Source organism: Lampetra planeri, chromosome 7, assembly GCF_965212315.1.
Source record: "Lampetra planeri chromosome 7, kcLamPlan1.2.h2, whole genome shotgun sequence".
NCBI classification, from domain to species: Eukaryota; Metazoa; Chordata; class Hyperoartia; order Petromyzontiformes; family Petromyzontidae; genus Lampetra; species Lampetra planeri.
The window spans coordinates 5,354,746-5,376,499 of record NC_136113.1 but is presented as its reverse complement, the minus strand read 5'-3'; the positions used below and the strand labels follow the sequence as shown (position 1 = coordinate 5,376,499).

The 21,754-nt window shown below is 54.3% G+C and overlaps 1 protein-coding gene across 1 annotated transcript in view; it reads left to right on the top strand.

Annotated features, from left to right (window-relative positions):
• The window catches only part of THADA (THADA armadillo repeat containing), a 55,267-nt gene that overhangs the window by 28,616 nt on the left and 4,897 nt on the right, over positions 1–21,754 (top strand). Inside the window, exons 25-37 of the mRNA XM_078596072.1 lie at positions 657–779; positions 1,308–1,430; positions 1,597–1,688; positions 2,706–2,798; positions 3,629–3,766; positions 7,570–7,741; positions 13,911–14,035; positions 15,775–15,860; positions 17,629–18,044; positions 18,702–18,826; positions 18,937–19,012; positions 19,384–19,540; positions 21,215–21,340. Coding sequence (XP_078452198.1) covers positions 657–779; positions 1,308–1,430; positions 1,597–1,688; positions 2,706–2,798; positions 3,629–3,766; positions 7,570–7,741; positions 13,911–14,035; positions 15,775–15,860; positions 17,629–18,044; positions 18,702–18,826; positions 18,937–19,012; positions 19,384–19,540; positions 21,215–21,340 — 1,852 coding nt within the window. The remainder of the gene's footprint in view (positions 1–656; positions 780–1,307; positions 1,431–1,596; positions 1,689–2,705; positions 2,799–3,628; positions 3,767–7,569; positions 7,742–13,910; positions 14,036–15,774; positions 15,861–17,628; positions 18,045–18,701; positions 18,827–18,936; positions 19,013–19,383; positions 19,541–21,214; positions 21,341–21,754) is intronic.

The following is a 21,754-nucleotide window of genomic DNA, read 5'->3' as shown; positions in this document are numbered from 1 at the left end:
GCGCCGCGCGGCGATCTCACGCCGGCCAATGCGGCCGGGCCTCATCCGCGCCCGTCGGGGCCTCGGCTAGGCCCGTCGGGCCATGCGCAGGGGTTGAAAAGCACTGCGCCGCATCCCCAGTGACCTTGGTCCAGTTCTAAAGCAATGATTGATTGCGTCAGTGCCAAGTGGGGTCCCATAAGCCAACCTGGCCTTATATAAGTGTACTCGGTGTGGTGTGTGTGACCATGAGTAGCAGAGACACGTAAGCAGTCGTGTATGATAATAGCACTCGTCGTATTAGTTGGTGTGACTTAACTGTCTTGTTTTTGATACAATTACTTTGATATGCACAATAAAAAATATCTTTGGAAGGCTTTTGGTGAATGTGCAGAAATTCCGACCCACGATGCCACGGCTAATTTGTTGCTTATGCAATGGGGTTGGCAGATCGCTTGCTGTTTATCACATCGCTCTCAATTTCTGAGAAAAGCAGCGCCGCTTGGCTCTTCTAAAAACTGTGCTCCACGGGGGAGCCAGCCCACGTCGCGGCCCCAGTCGTGAGGGAGCCAGAGCCACCAGACTGCCCACTCCACTCAACTCTTCCTCGGTGGACAGCCTGCCGAGTCTTTGATCGTCCGCGTGCGCGCCGCGTGTGTCTTGCGTGCGCACGTCAGGCGCTGGTCTCCGCTGAGCACAAGCGCTCGGGACGCTCCCTGCTGCGCACCGCCATGAGCCAGCTCCTGCCTCTTGCGCTGCCGCAGGGAAAGGGTCCCGATGAACCCGGCGTCCACGCCCAGGTATGCGGAACCCCGGGGAGACCAACGGCAAAGGGAGATGGAAAAACAATCCCTTCGGCACAATAACCCCCAGGTGCCTTATAACTGTCCTACACCGCAAGCTGAAAGACAACAATTCTGTTTCACTAGTAACGGCCTAGAGTGCTCTTGTCGCAAATTAACCAGGTGGCTGATGTGGTCGGCAAACATGACTTGGTGCAGTGGCAGAAACCTAATAACTTGACAGCGCAACACGAGTTGTTTGTCACATTCCCACGACCACTAGCGATGCTGCGATGTTAAAATAATAGATTCTTGAAATCTGGGCTATTGAATTTCAATGGAGTTAATGGAAAGCTAACCTTGAATGCAAACGTCGTGATTTTTTTTTTACTTTGATTAATTTTAATTTTTTTACCTACGTGACTTTACCGAAAAAACCTAAGAATATGAATTTGAATGCAAGTATCTATGCTGTCCGATTTGTGCTGAGCCACAGACTGGTGACGTCTGTGCCCACCCATTCGCCCTTTTTTACTCGCGACCCAGGTGCACGCGCTCAATATCTTGCGGGCTCTGTTCCGAGATTCGCGGCTCGGCGATCACATGACCACGTACGTCCCTGACGCGCTGCGGGCTGCCATCCTAGGGTTCGCGTCGCCCGTCTGGGCCGTGAGTACATTGACTTCACCGCGTTCAGTTTACTTAGCGCCGGTCAATTGTAACGATTCGGAGCAGTGACGTCGCTCTTGTGCGCGCTCTGGATAGGTCCGTGGTCGCCGTGCGTTTCCCAGTCTCGACCGCGTTTCGCCGGCCTCCCACCCTCCCTCCCCTCTAGGTGTGCAACTCCTGCACGCTGCTGTTCAGCACCCTCATCACGCGTGTGTTTGGAGCGAAGAGGTCACGCCGTGCGCCCGTTGGCAGCAACAGGTGGGCATGGCGGGGCCCAGAAACGCGGGCACACTCTTAAATGCACACAAACTTCGCACCACGCTACCGGGCCACGAAAATTTGGTGACGGTTGCCAAGAAAGTTTTGGCTGCTCATCGCATGCCGCTCCATCCTCACCGCGCCGGCTCGCTGGGCAGCATCGTGATGTTGAGAAGGTAGGTGTTCAATTATCACTTTCCAGCAGAGGTCCCCCAATAGCAAACACCTGGGCTGGCAGTGGACAAAAGTGGCATTGCCAAAAAGGCCCCTCCCTACACATCCACATGCCCCAAACACCCACAAATCAATACCGTTGGTTTAAAAAGCCGCCAGCCTTTTACGTCAGCAAAAATAAAAACACAATTTGCTCCAAGAAGTCTCAATAGCTGCATGGGATGGCATTCGCAATGTTTGGGGAGTAAATTCAAAGGAGGGTGAGGCGGCTTTTAGGTGGGGTAACGTAATGGTGGCGAGGCCAACAGGTGTGGTGGCCTCATCAAGTTCAAGTTAATTTATTAGGTCTAGCCCTGTGAGCCATTCGGCTCTTGAATCGGGTGCAACCGCAACAAACAAAAACATCATCAAAAAACATCTTAAAGTGAATATGTGACTGAGTGCAAACAGAAAATCCAAGAAAAGACAGCAAAATATTGCAAAAAAAAAAACAGCGTACACCAACGCTATATGATAGTGGTGTTCACGTGGAATGGCCTTAAGGTGGAGTGGTTTCGGGTGGGATGGCTTTCAAGATGCCATCAATTCACTTGGACGGCTGGGGTCCGCTGCATCGATCCCCGATGACCTTTGCATATCGCTTCGTCCAAAATCTCACTGACAGTAGAAGGTGCCGAGTGATTGACGATTCGAGGCATTCTTCAAAATGGGGTGGCCGCCACATCCCACATGTAACGTGACGTTAGCCCCCATGTTGTACAGGGTCGGCTGTGGTCACACGGGGCCAGGCCGGGCCTCCGCGTCGGTCTCACCATGCCACGTCCGCCGTCCGTGTTCCCGCAGAATGACCGGGCGGGAGTTTTTCTCCAGGTACCCCTCGCTCCATCCGTTCCTCCTCGAGCAGCTGAGCCGTGCGGCCTCCACGTGCTCCCACAGGTACCGCAGCAGCGTTCAGCCGATGGCTTCTCATGCCTTCACGCCATATGTTTTTGGAACATTCATTTCTTTGTAAGTTAACTTTTCCCCAATCATACCAAATGTGTGCAATTGGCAGTCCATTCTGAACTCTTGCAGAAAACAGCGGATTGTCACTTTGTTTATAGAACAGACTCTGGAAGATGACGTTCTAGAACTACTGCTGAGATCATTTTGATTGCCTCTCATCCACACTGGGTAGTGAATCTTATGCTACATGTTTAAGCGGCTACTTGTTTGTGCCACTTGGTCTAAAACGAGTTGCTACTTACAGAAAATCACCATCATGAAGATTATTAACCATCCTTTATATTTAACATCAATGTTGAGCAGCATCACCTTCTACGTCTCAGAGTTAATGCCAAGGTTGATAGCACAGCTGCTGTCAGTAAACCTGGCGAGAAGTGCTGTGCAGTGATGGTGGCGTCGTTGTCTGTGTGTGTTCGTGCGTATGTGCATATGTGTGGAGAGGGAGTGCAGCAGCAGCAGTTAGTGCACTGCACTACGAACTCGGCGACCCGAATTCGATCCCCGCTCTCGACCAACACCAGTGACGTTTATCTGAACCGGTCCTGGGCCTCTCCTCGGCGCCCGGTGCAGTGTGTAAAAACCACCACTCAGGAGATAGGGGTAGCTGGGCGTGGTGCTGGCCACCCAACCCCTCGTGTGCCGTGACGTTCTTCATAGGTGCTCACGAAGAGCACCGTCCCCAACAGTCTGCTCAGGCTATACGGGGGGGGGGGGGGGATCTTTGTCTTTGTTGTATGTGTGTGCGCGTGCGTGCTCGCTAGCGGCGGTGCGGTGGGTACGGCGAGCTTACAGCCGGCGCTCTTCCCACTGCTGCTGCTCCTGGCCAAGCTCTACCCGTCCCCCATGGACGGCACCTACACCGAGCTTAGCCTGGCGCCATTCCTGCCCCTGCTCGTCCGGTACCACCGCCGCACCAGACCCGGCGTCCACCGCAACTCACCCGCCCCCACCCCCCTCACTTTACCGAGCTGTATCCAGTCATCCGAGTACAGGAGCGAGATTGATTGTTGCATCGTAAGACTGTCACAGGTAGTCATGGCTTGGGGATGCTGATAATGATGATGATCCAATCGTGATTACAGAGACAGGCACTGGAATGGCACCCAGAGGTTGGCGACCAAGATTAAGACCCAAACCGGGGTGGAGGGGAGGGCCTAACTCTATTCTAGAGCGATATAATTTAGTGGACCATGGCAATCTGCTTTTGAGCGCAACATCTATGGGGCTTTAGCAGCAGACGCAACGGACAAGCGTGGTGGCCTTGGCCGTGAAGAACTCTTCACCGTGACCCCGTGCGAGACGTGTCGCTCAACGCAGGACGCAAAGCTGCGTGTGTTGCACAGTGAAAACCGTTTAGCGGAAGTATTGTTGCGGTCGCCTAGTGTATCTCAAAGGGTCTGCTCCCACACGCGGTGTTTCTGGGGTGGCTGGTTCAGCCACCGTTACATACAGGCGCGTATCTTGTCGCCTCCAACTACGTATTTGACCGGTGTGCCATCTAAACCGAAGCCAACGGGTGCCGAAACGGTCAGAGCGTTTCTTCTACCCGCTCCGTGCCAGCACTCACGTTCCGTCTTCTTTCATTCACCCAAGTTGACTTGCCTGGCACACGAGACGCGGGGAAAAACAGAGAACAAAAATATACACGACACAGCCGTCTCTCCCTCTCTCTCTCTCCGTGAACACCCAGATCACAGCGGTGACGACATTGACTTTAAAAAAGATACGCATCTTATACATAGGAACGAATCTTGTGTCGGTGGCCGCTGTTGCTGGGGTGGACTCGGTTTTACGATGCGTGCGCGCGTCCGTGCGTGCGCGCGTGTGCGCGTGTCCTTGTAGCTAGGTGTGCGAGCGTGCATGTGTTTAAAGTTTGCCCGGCTTTCAGGAATGCTCTTCCATTATAAAGGTTCCCCCCCCCCCCTGCCCCCACCCCCCATATGGAAAGGCTCGACCTCCAGGCCTGGCCTTCAAGGCCGGGGCAGCCTAAACGCAACGCAGATTACCGCAGCGCCAGCCCCACCGCGTGGGGGCCGCACTCCGCATTCCTCGCTCGGACCCCGCTCGCCGAGGAGGCCACGGAGACCCTTCCCCCCCACCCCTCCAGCCCCGCGGGCAGACGAGGCAGAGAGTATAAAACTCGACTCCGGCGGAGAGGGAGGGAAGGGGTGCAGTAGTGAGGAGGAGGAGGGAAAAACCTCAGACGCTCTTTCACGCGCAAATCACAAAAGCAGCGTTTCACAAATCAAGATTTTTGTTTTGTTTTTAGAAATCGGTCTACATTTTTTTCTTGAGGAATGGCAGGAGGGGGGGGGGCGGGGAGGGCGACATGGGCCCGGCGTGCGTGTGAAAGCGCACGAGTGTGCGCACGCAGAGGGAACAGCCATCACAGTTAATGAATCGCCCCTCGCTAAATCAGACTTAGACACTAATTGCTACGGGGCTCGTTTTTAATCATCGCACTGTTTTCTTTACTGGGGGTAATAACTAATAGCTGCAATTTTTTTTGCGTTTTAGTTGCATTTGCGCTGCTGGACTCGCCTGCGCATGTGGAAAGTATGCGTGCGTGTTTGTGTGTGTGTGTGCGCGTGTGCATGCGCTCGTGTGTGCGTGCGCACGCGCACACACACGCGGTAGTGCAGTGGTGTGCAGTGGTTATTGCGCTGCGCTCCGAACCCGCCGACCCCGAGTTCGATTCCCGCTCACGGCCAACACCATCGACGATTATCTGAACCGGTCCCGATGCGGTGTGTAAACATCGCCACCGGAGAGACAAAGCCTTCATAGGTGCTCGCTAACAGCACTTGACCCAACAGTCCGTTCAGGCTATGTGGCGGATCTCTGTGCGCGCGCGCGCATGTGCACAAGGCATGTGCGCTTGCGTTTTTCCTTTTTTGTTAGTCAGCATGTGTTTGTGTTTATAACACGATCACTCGATGAGTCCAAACGTTTCGCATGCCCCTGATCGCGTCTTGCCAGAGCTGCAACCGCAGCCTATCGCTCGTGGCAAGCGAGCATCTTCGTGTTTATTTGTTTAATGAGTTCATTTCCTTCGTCCAGCCCCCCCCCTGTCCCCGCATCCCTCCCCCTGCTGCCCCTCCCCCGTCCGCACCATCCTCGTTGTAACTGTAACCACCGCCGCATGCTTTGCCTGTTAAAATTAAAATGCAATTTCATGCCGTTGCTGCCAGGCCCAGGGATAGATTTAGACCGAGCGTGGCAGACGCGGTCACGCAACGGCGGAGACATCTCCGGACCAAACTTTGCCCCTTTACGTTAACACGAAGCGAAGAGCGCGTCCAGGGGCCGGAGAGTGTAAGACCTCCTTCGAGTGAGCCACAAGTAATGCAACCTTGGGACTATTCTAAGAAGGTGGGGGGGAGGGGGGAGTGAACAGATTTTAAATGTCAAGTTTCATCACGCTTGGCTTTGTGGCACCACCGCCGTCGTTACTTTTTTTTTGTCTGCAAGCATCCAGCAAATAAGGAAAAGCATCGAAACACTCGACCAATTTTGGCTGTGCGTGTGAAGGCATGTTAAAGTGATCGCAGACCAGTTTAGCCCACACTCCAGTCTCTAGTTCCTGTTCTCCCTCGCCTAGCCCATTCTTTCTCATCTATCCCACATTCACATCTGTTGTGGTCCATGCTCGACGAAGTTCCTGACCGTGAAAATACTGATGGCCATTACACAATGTTGGGCCTGTGAGTCACAGGTAGGACAATCCTATTTTGAGCTGTGGATCGGTGTCTGTGTGTGTGCGTGTGGGGAGCGGTAGTGTAGCGGTTAGCGCGCTGCGCTATGAACCTGGCGACCCGGGTTCGATTCCCGCTCACGGCCAACACCGGTGACGATTATCTGAACCGGTCATGGGCCTCCCCTAGGTCGACTCAGCCTCAAATGAGTACCTGGTGCAATGTGTAAACATCGCCACTGGGGAGACAAAGGCGGTCGGGCGTGGTCCTGGCCACCCACCCCCTCGTGTACCGTTCCGGCCTTCATAGGTGCTCGCTAACAGCACTTGCCCCAACAGTCTGTTAAAGGCTATACGGGGGATCTTTGTCTTTGCCGTGTGTGCTTGTGAATGTGCGTGAGGAAGTGGTGTAGTCGGTTACGCACTTCGCTATAACCCTGGTCACACCTGGATTCAACGTAAGTGGCACTTCGTATTTGAACTAGTACCAGACCTCCTTCAGGTCAACAGTCTTAAATGATGTCCCTGGTGTAAACATCAGCACTGGGAAAGACAAAGACGGTCGGGCATGGCTCTGGCCTCGTTTCGCCTCGTGAATCGTCCTAGCTGCCTGCTACCATCACTTGCCCCGACATTCCGGTATGTAAGGCTAAATGGAGGATGTGCAGTATGTGCTTGTGTGCATGAGTGCTGGAATGGCTGTTAGCCCACTGCGCAAAGAACCCAGCTGCCTGAGTTCCATTGCCAACCATGGCCAACATCAGCGAGAAGTAATATCCGAAACAGCCCTGTGCCTCCTCTGTGTCCACTCAGCCTTAAATAATTACTTAGTGCGGTGTGTAAACAACGGCACCGGAGAGACAAAGGCGGCCAGAAGTGGCGCTGGCCACGCCGCTCCCCCTGGTGTGCCGTGCCGGGACTTAATAGGCGCTCGCTAATGGAACCATCTCCGTCGGCTCCACGAAATGTCTTCTTCCCGCTGTCTTCTGTGCGCGCGGACGCTTGCAGGTGCGGGGGGTCGCCCGTGTGGCGCGCCCGCGTCATGGCCGCCCACGCGCTGGTCGCCTTCATCCCGGCGGCGGCGGCGACGCGAGTTCTGTGCGAGCTCCTGGACTCGCTGCCCCGGGGCCTGCGGCAGGCAGACGGCACGAGCAACCGCACGCACGGCACCCTGCTGCAGGTTTGTGCAGCAGGGCGATGAAAGGGATGGATGAGGTTCGTGGGCCCGACCAGAATATGAACTCCCCAACCTTGAAGTTGTGATCTATGCCCTATTAAGTCCCGGGCACGGCCGTGCTGCTCAGCAGGATTATAATATATCAGCCCTGGAAGAGGAAAGGGCAGCCAATTTCCAGACAACCCCACAATAAGTATCTTCCTCCCGTCGGCGCACAAGCGCGCGTGACGTCGAACGGCAGATCCGCGCGTAGCCAGGCAACGGCAGCCCCTGTCCCTTACCACCCGACGGCAGTAAACACCGCCGCCGCCGCTGGTCACGGTGTCACCAGCAGGGGCTGCAGGCGCTTGCCGGGGATGGAAGGAGGAGGGGGGAGGCGGACGTCGCACATCTGTTTGGGGGTCGTGTCGCAGGGAGGATGGTTCGTCCCCTCCCCTTGCCCTTGCAGTGGTGCCATGCCCCACCGCCTGTGCCCAGCTCCACTGCTGTGTTTGGCTGGGGTGGGCACTGTTTGTGTAGCGGGCACGAGTGCCAGCTCCACTTTAGCCGAAGGCAGCGCTGGTAATGGCTCGACGGCCGAGTGTTGAGTAAACAGCAGCAGTCGCCGTCGACGGCGCTGTTACGCGGTTAGACCAACACCAGGGTAATGTCGTGTCAACACCCGGCACTGAAGCCCATCTACAACGTATACATCATCACCGCCGTCGTCGTCACCACCACCGTCACCATCATCGACGGCGTTCTCTGTGCGCCAAGTATCTGCGATGGTTGCCTTTGGCATTCCTGGCCCGTGGATGCCAATCAAGAGTGCAACAGAGAGTGGCTTGGCCGAGCAAAAATTACGCACGGCATAAATCCCCCATTAAGCCGAGTGTAACCTCCGTAATGATCAACAGCCTTTTGTCTCTCGCACGACTTTCTGTCAAGAGGCAGTTCCGCAGCAAACGGGAGTAAATTATAATGAGCAGGTGCAGCAAAGTGGCAACACAGCTGTGACAGGGCTGGGCGCTCGAGAGGGAGCGAGGGGGGGGGGATTAAAAAGGGGAACAAGACGGGGGGGGGGGACGAAAGGGGGGTCTCTGGAGGGGTCCCCGTGCCTCTGCAAAGCCAGCTTCTATGAGGCCGTGACGTGGGCTAATTAGAAAATAAAAGAAGCTATGATTCTGGGATGAGCCCCCCCGGCGTGCTGCTCTGGGTGACCACGTGTGAGTGGTGACGGAGCGTGCCGCGAGTTTTCTATTTTCTGAGACATGAGCAAAACTTTTTTTCTACAGTTTTAAGAGGCCATATGGTGGCATTGTTAAAGAGGCTCCCAGACCGCAAGAGGCCATTTGACGTTTTATCCTCTGCGCGAAAGGTTTTATTCCATTCTGTGAAAGCAGAAAATAGATGCATTACACCGAACTGTATTAATAAAGTACCCTAGCGACTGGTGGCATGCGGCCATGCTGTGGGGACTAGCGGCTGAAGAGTGAGCGCCGCTCACTGCCCGGCCCTGGCCTCTCCCTGACCTGCACCGGGGTCTGTTTCTCAACATCGCTGTTATTTACAGGCCAATCTTTTTTTGTTTTAATGTGTACACTCAACATATGAGTCACTTATTTTTCTACTTGCCTTATCGCTATATTTTCCAATCTTGTGTTTTTGTATTTTACTGTACGTATATGAAACGTACAAAGTTCAAAGGGACATTTTGGTTTTACTTACGCTCAACTGCAGCCGTCGACCAACTGACCTTACAAAAGGCAGTCCCATGATTCGTCACCTCTAGGGCTCATCAGCAAGCCACGGTGCCCCTGCCCATATCACACTGGGCATGGCCGTGGCCACATTTCGCCAATGAACCCCCTCTGAGAGTGCAAACACGTTCGTGCTTGCTATACTGTCGGCTAAAGCTGCTCACTCAGAGGAGTTGGAGGTCCTCCTGCTGAACCTGGAGCGTCCCACTAAGAGAGGTGGGGCCTTACTATCAGCTCCTCCAAAACTAAGCACCTGCCTGGGTATTTTGTATCATCAAAGACTCCACCCCTCAACTCCCTATTGGTGATGGAGATGTGGAGAGAGTTGAGAGTTTGCCATACCTGGGCAGTATGCTAACGCTTAGTCTGCTTGACAGCAGAGTTCTTACTCTGAATCAGTCGGGTGGCATATTTTCCATGGCTGCGTTAATAACGCTGTGTAGAAGCTACCTGGTCTGTCGCTCCACACAAAGCTTTGGGGCCTTCAGGGTCACAGTCATGGCCCTCCCTTCTCTATGCTTTGGAAATGTGGAACATCTGTGTTGGTTAGAAACATTCGGGCTCGCCTGCCTGTGATTCATCCTGGGCTTAATCAGGCTGGATTGTGTGAGCTCACAAATCCTTTAAAGATATGAACACATTCCCATTAGTGAGCTCCTCCAGCAGGTAAGGCTGCGTTGGCTGGGTCATGTTGCCTGCATGCCCAGCCATCGCATGCCCAAGCAGCTTCTGTTTGGCCGGATAGAGGAGGCTAAATGGGCGCTATATGGGCTGGAAACGAGATGGCCTGATGCTGTTCAGAAGGATGTGGAGCCGTGTGGACTTGCCGAAGACTGGTACCAGCGGCGTCAAGATCGGCCTGTATGGAGAAGGCTCGTGAAGGATGCTCTGGGGCAGTTGGAGGCAGTCGCCCTCCAACAACGGAGTCCAGAGGAGTGACGCTCACAACGAGTGGGGCGCCAGGCGGCTAAAATACAAAAAGTTGGCACAGTAGGGGGAAAAGCTGTCTCGTGTCCGTCCTCATATCAACAGCGAGCCTTCGACACTTCACGTGGCCTCAGTGCACTTGGCCTGGCACAAGCGCCGTGGCGATGTCACCACCACGCCGTGGAGAATGGCGGCCGTTGTTGTGGGCTACCGACGGATGCAATTGTTCAAGGCTTCCACCATTGGAACCTCATTTGCCAGTAGAAAAATATGATAATTGTTTTTTACCCTTTTATCTGGCAACAAAACTGACACCTTTTTTACAAGGAGTCGTGTTTGCATAGACCACAATACCTGCAGTCATAATGCAAACAAAAAACATAACTCTGATAATGTATGCACTGTCCTTGAAGTTGATTGGTCCACACCCCAGACAGCTTTCCTTAGAGCCTAGTCTCACATGGTGTTGGACCAGATGACGCCAAAAGGCGCACCAATACTCTGATGGTGCATTGTCTTTGAGTTGTGAGTGCGCCTTTTGGCGTCATCTGGTCCAACACCATGTGAGACTAGGCTCTAAGGAAAGCTGTCTCGGGTGTGGACCAATCAACTTCACGGACAGTGCATACATTATCAGAGTTATGTTTTTTGTTTGCATTATGACTGCAGGTATTGTGGTCTATGCAAACACGACTCCTTGTAAAAAAGGTGTCAGTTTTGTTGCCAGATAAAAGGGTAAAAAACCAATGTTCAAGGCTTGTTTGTCAACAGAAATTAAGTGATCGTCACGTAAAAAAATCATGGTTGTAAACATTACCGGTGGTTTCTATTTAAAAATCTCGAATCAGCAGCATGGGCGCACTGGACCGTGGCTGGACATGTGCAAGGGTTGGTCAGAAAGTTTGAGGACATGACGTTAACAGTAATACACTCGGGGCTTTTATTATTTTTTAAGTCACTTGCACCATCTGTGCACTTATTCTATTACGGTAAACGATGAAGGTATAAAGATGTCACTTGAAAAGAGGGCCTCGTGCAAATCTGGGCACACTTTTTTGTTGTTGTTGCCTCATTCTAAAAAAAAAACCGATTGGCCACTCACGTACACGCATATGATATCTACGCTAATGTCTCACGCGTAAATGGTATTCGCGTTTGTTAGCGTGTACGCATTCGGAATAGTATTCAGTTCACCGTCAATAACGTTGTAGCGTTTTCGCTAGGCCTTCACTTTCTTTGTAAATCCGCTGCTCGTGCCATTGTCTCCTTGGCTGTTTCCGAGGCTACGTTTCCTTCATTAGAAGAAAAAAAACCACATCTTTCGTTTTTAACGTTTTCGTTTTTTCTGGGACGTCCCCAAATAACCTGACAGAAGAGCAAGTTAACGTCCAATTTCAACCCCCCCCCACATCACCACCGTCTCCTTCAGCGTCCCCACCACCATCACCCCACCACCACCACCCCCCACCAACTCCCCCCACCAACTCCCCCCCACCACCATCTCCCCTCACCAACTCCCCCCACCAACTCCCCCCATCACCACCACCCCCCACCAACTCCCCCCACCACCACCACCCCCTACCACCCCCACACTCCACCCACCACCACCACCCCGCACCACCTCCCCCCCACCACTTCCCCCCACCTCCCCACCACCACCTCCCCGCACCCACCACCGTCTCCATTCCCTGCCAAGCCCCAAGCCAGGGAAGTTACAAATATTTTCCGTGATGTCACGGGCGCCCGAGCGAGCCAAAATAAATTCACTTAAAAAGCCTCCAGGGGCGCATCTGGCAGAGGCAGCCTGCGCCTTGCAGGACATGGGTGCACGATCACTGTACTCGCACTGTACTGTGAGTGGCCTTCGCCGTCAATAAACTCTTTTGTATTTTATGCTGCGGCCGTAACGATGCGGCCGTAACGAAATGTCTCAAGAGCGCGGGGGCTTTCAACCCATCGCTCGACTTCTTCAAGCTCGTGGGCACGCTGGCACCAAGCTCGCTCAATGCCCCCCACGATCTCACTGAGTCTCGCTCGCTCGTTCGCTCCATTCGCATTGCGTTTGCCCGCTCGCTGGCTGGCTCACGCTCTGCACAGAGCCTGTGACAAAAGCCTCCTCGTGACCCCACCACGCTCCGTCGACTCTCCGCGTTTACCAATTGACTTCCCCCTCCACCAATTGACTTCCCCCTCCAAATGCGAATTGACTCCATCCACCCTGCACGCGCCTGATGATTGTCAAAGCGTGTCCCACTCGCACGGCGATGAACGCGCACGTGTACACACGCACACGCCGAGTTCTCACATCGGCTCTGTTAACGCAGACTGCGTTCATTACTGAGCGCGTCACATGGGACGTTTAACAATCATCCTGGCCCGTGCGGCGTGGAATGAGTTCATTTGAACGGGGTGGGGGTGATGGTGGGTTAGTAAATTGGTGAACGGGGTGGGGGTGGTGGTGGGGTGGTGGTGGTGGGTTAGTAAATTGGTGAACGGAGTGGGGGTGGTGGTGGTGGGTTAGTAAATTGGTGAACGCGGAAAGACGTGGCGTTTGGTGGGTCGCGAGGACTGGAGTTGGGCAACGTACGTCCACGAAGCTTGCGTGCAGGCGATTTGGCGCGCACAGGCGAGCGGCAGGGATGAGTGCGCGTCTGTGAACACCTCCTCCGAGCCGCTGACAAATGTTGTCAGCACCGCAGCCCCAAGTCTCCCCACACACCCCACCAACTCACCCCCCCCCCCACTGCCCGCCACCCTGCAACTCCCGAGATTACGGAGGTGCTCGCTGACCCTTCACAGGGCTACCTGACAGTTCCTCATCTTGCAAAAGTACACCTTGAGTGCACCTAAAAATTCGCGCACAAAAAAGTCGTGGGAAAGTTCTGGGCACAGCGGCGGTGGTTGTGGGAGCGTGGAGCCTCGGCCCATGGTGAGCAGTCTCACCGCTCATTCCGGCAGTCGCAATTTTCCGTGCTGATGTGGCCCCGCTCGTGGTGACAGTCACCCCTCACCATCTATAACCGCAGCGCTAGATACAGCCCCCCCCCCTCACTACAGACCCCCGCCTCCTCCTCCCCCTTGTGCCCTATTAAATAGTGGCACGCAAGCCATACGCTTTTCATCATCAGTCCATTTTTTTAAATAAAAAGTCACCGCTTGTTTTTCCTCTATTTAAAAAATGTATGCAACGGGGGCTAAATCAGCCCACAGGCCCTCTGCAAAGTTGCAAAATGGGACACGGTCTGAAATGTGGATTTGTGCTTTGCCTTCCACGGGCACGCAAAGGGGTTTATTTTTTTGTAATGAAGATAAAACGTATCCAGATGGTTTGTGACAGCGCGGGTTGGCTGCGCTCGATGACAGTTCGGTTGACCGTTTGTGGAATGTGGACGCGGCGATCGGGGGGGGGGGTGCACGGAACCGTGAGATGTGTTTTGATGCGACGTCGCTCTCTGACAAGACACCTAACCCTCCCCCTCGCCCCCTTTAACTCCCCCCCCCAACAGGTGCAGCACCTGGTGCATGCGCAGGGCGAGAGTTGGGGGAGCAGCCCCGACTTTGTCCCTCCGAGCGGATCCCCCGGCGAGCGGGTATACGAACGGCTCCTCGACTGCGTGTGGCTCGCCACTCGGTAACGACCGACACTTTGCGCGCTGCCACACCCATGGCCGGGCGGCCTAAGGGATCTTTAGACATTTTTTGTTACTTTTCAAAAGCTTTCACACGGCGTACGCTTCCCGGAATATCACCCCACCAAAAGCATAAAGAGTTCGTTGAACTTTTTATCCGCGTAAAAAAAAAACTGCTTTTATCAAGCAGCATGCATAGTGGTTCGATGCTCTTCGCAAGTGTTCAGTTTGTACGGTCGTGGCGAATGTTTACGATTTACAATCCCAAACAGACCCATAAAGAACGTGGGCCCTAAACAATGCCACCGCCACTTACAAACGCTTGCCCGCTCCCCTCCACTCGTCCCACCCACACGGAAGCCGGAGGAGGTAGCAACATTTGAGTGCCTTCTGGAATCACTGCCGAGGCTTGCCCTCGTGCTCCACGGCACGGCGGTTTCACCGCAGCTCGAGTCGTCTCTGTGACGGAGGGGCTGGAGGATGCGGAGGAATGCAGCTCTCCCAGCCGCCAACATCTCCAGCCGCAGCCCTGGGTAGGATAACCAGCGGCAGCTGCGCTTGGGGACACCGGTGGGAGCCTTCCACGCCAAATTTTTTGACCGCGCGGGCGGCGGTGACCGCTTGGGCTGCGCATCGATGTGTGCCTCGCGCCCGCGTCGACTGCGGAGCGAAAACAGCTGCCGGCTCCGTGTCACCCAGAGCTGCTGCTGCTCTCCCAGTCGTCCTGTTTTGACGATGGCTTTGGGTGGGCCCCCCTTCCCCTGCCCATGCCCCACAACCAATTCCCACCCCCCCCCCACCACCACCACCAGTCCAACACCCTGACACTCACCCCTCACGCTCCAGATGTCACCAGCAGTGATTCGCCGCCACTTTAGATTTAAGCTGCTGAAAGCGAGCACATGAACAATGCTATTTTCCCAGAAGTTGCTGCAGGGGAACGCCCAAACAAGTCCACGCTGGCAGCGCCTTGTGAGCACACACGCGGTGCACGCAAGAGAGAGGAGGCCTCAGGGGATAGGAGTTAATGGCTGCGGCACGCTGCTAATTAGTCGGCCTATTCACTTAAACATAATTCTTTTATACCTCGTGATAGAATAATAATACAATAAAATAGTGTAATAAATGCCACACCTCGTTAAATAGGCCTGATGGAACGCAGGCGATTTTGAAAAGATGGTAGTTGAGGGGGGGGGGCATACGTGGGGGGGGGTGGGGGGCGTACTTTGCGGCGGGTGGGGGGCACAGGGAGGAGCCCCAGGTTCCCTCCCAGGAACCAGCACTCTGAGGTCATTGGGCAGCAAGCGCTTCGCTTGCACCAGCACCTGGCCAAACACGCGGCCTCACGGCGGCCTCGCTGGTGCTGTGCGCGGCGCGCATTGCCGGCAATTTTGTAACACCTGTAACAACGATTTCTGTTGTTTTTCACGGTGTACAGTGCGCCCCGTGTGTGTTTGCCCAGAATTATTTTGGGGAATCGACCGCCGTTTCTGAGCGCCGGTTGCGCCTCGGTGGTGGGAGAGGGAGGGAAATGGCTTGGAATTATTGACGACTGTTATACCCAGGCAACAACCCACATACTCGTATTTCACAATTTGAGTTCTTGTATATTTTTTTTGCAGCTATTCATTCTCTCATTGAATTTCAATACTCCCTTCCCTTTTCCCGTCTGTCTCACCCTGAACTCTCCCCCCCCCCCCCCATTTCCTTCTCCCCCCCCCCCACCTCCTGTCCCTTTCAGGATGAACCCCTGCGCCATCACCCGTGCCGCTTACCTGGACGTGCTGTCCCTCGCCATCACCCACGGGGAGAGGAGCGGTCGCAAGGGTGGGTACGCACCGCCCACCACGGCTAGATCTGGAAGGATTTGCGTGATGGACAGGAGTGGCCGAGGCCACGGTGTCGGCTTTACATTGTCCAAACACGCACCGGCATGCACCGTGCGTGCGGCGCTCTGACTGCGCGATAACCGTAAAGGCGGTGCTCCTCTCTCATCGCGCAATAACTGCACGCTCTGCCGCACCATCAGATGCCCAGTCACGTGTGCAGGGTCGGCAACAAAGGGAGGTCACACCTGGAAGATGGGTGCTGTGAGTACCTGTGCAGCTGATTAATTCAGGGCCCCTAGGGACTACAGCAGGAGCCACTGATGGCCCAAATCGACCCTTAAACCTTCTGCTCCCCACGACACGGTCGGGGGGGGGGGTTGGGGGGCTGGGTGTGTGGAATTTGACAGGGTGACCCCACGCATGAAAAAAAATCACCCACGCTGAATTGCAGCCGGGGCCGTTTCTCACAAACCTCCCCTTATTCTCATCTTAATTCAATTGCCGCTTTTTCATTCCGTATTTTTTTTCTTTCTACCCAAAGCATTCCTTTGCGGCGCACAGGCATGGTGTCACTTAGTAAATCTGTAGTGGTCTTGATTATTTTGAAAGCACGTGGACCGAAGAGTCAAGTGATTGTGTATTATTGTTTCACGATCGGCTGATGTGTTCCTTATTGCTCACCTGACAAGTGTGGCCGGGATCGGAATGTGCCTGGCTTGCATCTCTGTGACGACTTCCCGGGTGCCCGCTCGCACACAAGCGCCCACTCTTCCCAACTCCCCCTGCTCCCACGGCCAAGTGTCCGCTGTGCACGGCCACTTAAAACGTTACACATCGCACTTCTGTGAGAAGGGTGACTCACAAGGAAGGTGACATGAGCGATGGGTCACGGACGGATCTGGGTGCAGGGAGACGGCACGGACATCATGTGCCTCTGACCCCGGGGACTGAACGTGCGATCCCCATTCGCGCGGGGTAGACAACAGATTAAGCGCTTGGGATGGGTAATGGGGCATGTATCCCAGGCAGGGGATTTATATGTCGTATTGCTGAACAAAGTCCCCAGTGATACCATTCGACATCAGGGCTATGGAGCAATTGGATACGATGTCTTCCAGCCCATCGGTGTGATGTTTGTAATAATGTATTCGGTGTAGTTGTTTGACATACTGCTTGCATAAACGTATACAGTTTTAATTACACCTGTTTTATATTTACACTAGCATGTGAATAAATTGTTTGGGCACGTTTATATAATCGCATAACTGGTTGTCCTTTGAGAAGGGTAATACCAATCGTATATCCTAATGAGCTCCTTGGCCTGTTGACAAGCAGTCATTATATTGCATGTGATCCGATTAAAAATAAAATATTTCATGATCCTGTTGTGGCAGTAGTGCACTCGCATAAACAACAAAATTCACCACATTCATCAATAACGCTGCCGTAAGAGGAGAAGTATACATTCGGTTGACAGCAAGTAACTAGAGAGGCCACGGAGATAAGAGCGAACTTATCCAATGGTCAGATTTCCACTGCCGTCTTAATTCTAAATACCACCACTAGACTTCGCACCCAAACGCCTGAGAGTCTACATTATCCCAATAATCCATCAAAACCGGCTGCCAATCCAATTTTGGATCGGTCTCAGAATTACCCTTACCATCTCCAACATCTACAAAATAGCTATGCCCACTGCTTTTGTAAACCGACTCGAGGTGCGGTCGCATTTAAGTGCCATAATGTACTCCGTTGTTCTCCCGCAGGCGCCGTCTACGCTGCGCTCGTGCTCCGCACGCACGCATTGGTCTCGGCGTGGCTACAGGCCCCTCCCGATGGGCAGGTGCTCGAGCCGGGCCACGCGCTGTGGGAGGCCAGCTCCGCTCACCTGGCCCTCGCGATGCTCCACGCGCGGCCGCGCTACCAGCGGCAAGGTGCGAGCGGCACGGACAGTCCGGCCGTGGACGACGCTGCTGGGGATGAGCGCGGGCTGCTGCGCCGTTTGCTGTCGTCCCCGGCGTGCGAGGTCCACTCGGCGGCCTTGCGTTGGCTCGTGTCCGCCCGTGCCAGCGAGCACCGCCCAGGTCAACCGCAAGGCGGCACCCAGCCGGGCGGCACGGAGGTCGTGGAGGCCGTGCGGGGTTTGGCCGTCCAGGAGATGCACCCGCAGTGCCGCACCGAGGTCAGCATTGGCTTCTTCCGTTTAAAAGTTTCCGGTGCAGCTTCACATACAGTCGTGTGCCGTACCTCGCCTCACATTTGCGAGCGCTTGGGTTGAAGCCAGACACGAGTCACTCAGGAATCGATGTATGCTGCCCGTTTGAAAATCGTGTTTCATTAAAAGAAGATTCTGCGAGACAAACATTCCTTTTATACGCGGTGCCGGTGGGAACGTGTTGCCCTCTCCTGTGTAGATCAGAGGTCACTTGAAGGGACCTCGGAGGCAGCTCTTTGGTGTCCACTTCATTGGGCCGAATGGATGCTTTGTCTCATGACATGACACTCATAGGTTATGCAGCTCAAAGAATGCAAGGCTCATATCTTGTCGTTTCACACCTAAACTGTGGCCCAGGATGACTGACATGAATGAGGAACTTCGTTAAAAAGTAACAAACAGAAACTTGCAGGTGTGCCACTGTAGATTGATCAAGTGATGGCACCGCATTGATGTGGTGTTACAATGTACACGAGTGACAATGCATCCAAGTCACTGGATCACGGCAGCATGCCTGGAGATTAAAGTCTTTCTTTCTCTCTCTCAAGGCTTCAAAATCGTGTCAGAAAACATCTTAACTCATGCAGCTATTTCCTCCAATTCACTGCGCACTTGCTATCACAGGCATTCAGGGCACTCTGTCGCTGGCCGGTGGAGGATATGGTGCCATGGCCCCAAGGGGTCGGGTGCCTGGCTGCCGACGGACTCCTCGACTGGATCGTCGCCCTGATCGAGGCCAACCTGCACAAGTGAGACGGCGCAGAGCGTCGCTGGCGTTACGCGAGCACGCCAACGCACCACCGTGCGGGGGAGCGATCATCCGACGGGTAAACGTTTGACCCCTTGTCGTTCACCGCAGCGTCGACCTCCGATGTGCCGGCTTGCAATTCGGTGCCGGCGTGGTCCGGCACTTGCTGAATCGCAGCCCGATGCAGGTACGTTGATCTTGCCCTTCCTCGTTTGTGTTGAAGAGACGTTCAATTTTACGTAATTATTAAGTCGATGTGCTGCCTATGCTTGCTCACGTAGCCCACGGCGAGATAATCCGCCACAGCATTGCCTAACATTCCAACGGAAGTCGTCGCACCCATACAAGCAGCTCTTGTGATCTCGGCTCAAGAGGACAGCAGTTCCCTATTTGGTTGCCGCTTCGTCGCCCATCGCATGTGGGCATGAGCACAACAGGGATCGTTCACAACAAACACCCCCCCCCCTCCTTGCTCGCTGCCTCCTTCCGCGCTGTGACATTTTGCCGAGACAATGTGCCCTCGTCCCATTTCTCCGCTCCCTGACTTTTTCCGCCCAGGAAGTGCCGCCGGCTTGGGCCTGCTGCGTGGAGCGGTGGATCCGATTGGTTGTCGCGGGTGGCAACGCTGACACCTGGTCGGAGGTCAGGGTCGTGAGCGCGGAGGTCATTGGCGAGGTCGCCGCTTCGCTCCTGACCAATGACAGACTTCCCGTGGGTAAAGAGTGCAGTGCGTGCGAGCCGGACTCGCCGCGCACACCTGTGAGCCAGAAGCACCGCGGGGTGCTGGGTGGACCCCAGCCTGGTGCGCTGTACCACAACACGTGCACAAGGAACGTTTCCTTCACATGCACAAATCTGCCACAGTATTGTTGGTTTTATGGAATTCCGGAAAAAAAAATCTGTTTTGTTTGCACCGAGGTGGCACCGAAGTGAAAAGGCACTTACTCATAAACATGACTGAGTGTGAGCTTCTATTATTTCTCCAACAAATGGCTTTTGCAATCGTTCATGTGCCTTGGTGCCGAAACATTTCTCGCGATTCGTGCTAGCTTTGGAATGTGGTTTATTATTTATTTACTTGAGTGGTTTTTGTAACATCTGCTTTAAAAATATATATATAATTTGCAACACCCCACGCACACCCTTGCTGTGGTCTTGGCGGGGGGGGGATCGCAGTACCAGGCGGAGGGTCGCCCCACGCCGACACGAGCCCTGATCCTTCCTCCCCTCGCCCGCTCAGCCGGCTCCATTTATTAATTTATTTACGCGCACACGGAGCGCGATGCTTAACAAGCAGCCCATTATCGCGCCGTTGTTCATTTACTCGGGTGGTGCTGGTGGTGGTGGTGGGGGGGGGGACAGCGAGGACTTGTCTTGTCCCCCATCACTCGGTGTTCCACGGCGCACGTGGACGCACAACTATGGGGAGCTGCTTGTGCTTGACGATTGTGGGGGTCGGCCGGGCTGCGTCCCCCCCCCCTTTCTCTGTTCGTACAAATGCCCCCATTTTATTCATTCTCGCCAACACCACCCATTGTCTGCCTCCCCACAGACGGCGATGACCCCACGTGGAACTTGGCAGCAGTAGCTGGCTGCTTGTCCTGTGTCCCGGTCATTGGCCATGTTTGTACAAATTTAGTTTTCTTTTCCCCGTGCGGTTTCCAAATTGCCCACCGTGGGGGTAGAGCTGGACCCACTTGTAAACAAGCAGCTGAGTGCAACAGCTGCACATAAACATATTTAATAATAAACAAATGTGTAAACATCAATGGTAAACTGAGCAGTCAGAGCTTGCGCAGCAAGGGAGAGAATTCTGGGAATGAGGGGGCACGAGTGTAAATTTGGATGTGACTACTTGTTGTTTGACAACTGCTGTACTTTTTCTTCACTCGTATGGAAATAGCAACATTTACAAGGGGAGATCGAGTTGAGAAATCCAGTCGAGAATATCATCGAATGCGGAATTAACTATTGTCATCCCACCGGGAAGTGAATATTAAGGGAAACTGTTCACAATGTGTTCCATGAAGTTCGCTGCAGCTGCAGTGGGGATTGTCATTGAACCATCGCCACTGGTGCATCAGATATCAACATCTCCCATGTTCAAACCCTGATGATCACCCACTGCCATACACCGTGTTACCAGGGCAGGAATGAGTTGTGCTAGATGACTATGCCAGACTCGGCCAGTAATTCCGAAACAATGTCTCATCTCTTATTTTGGATAGTTGCACGTGTGAACTTGTGTGGAGATCATTGATGTTACATTTCTCTCTTCCCGCATCGCCCCCCTGTATCGTCCACTCGTCTAAACCATTTCTTGTTGTTTTTCTCCACCCACCTTGTTGGCCACCCCACACACATGGCGTCACACGCCGTGCCACTCCAGGCCTGGGGGGCTGTCTGAATCTGTGGGGGGCCCTCCTGGGACTGCTGCAGGACGACGATGTGGGGGTGCGGGCACGGGCCACGACTGCGCTGGGCGGCCTCGCGCCCCGGAGCCCCACGTGGGACGGTGAGGGGAACCAGCGGGTGGTGGTGGGGGGGGGGCGTGGGGCGTGGGGCGTGCGGGCCAGCGGTCGGACCATGTCCGGCGACCCGCACCGGCAAGCCGAGGCCTGGCTGTGCTTGCCCGCCGACTTAAATTACACGCAATTAGTCTCAGCCGTTTCCTTATTACCGCAACGAAGGCCTCGTGTGGCACCATGCGCTCACCGCTGTCGCTGCGGATTACTTCGCGGCCGGCGGAGGCTTAATGAGAGAAACTACGTAAAGGGATGAAATTAAAGTTTACCAGCGAAGCCGGCATTCGGGACAAAAGGCGTTGTGGGAGTGCAGGGCCTTAAAGGGAGCAACTGAAGCGAGAGCAGCGAGTGCACGGAACTCACTCGCTCGCTCATTCCATCTGACCGCCCCGCATAACGATAAC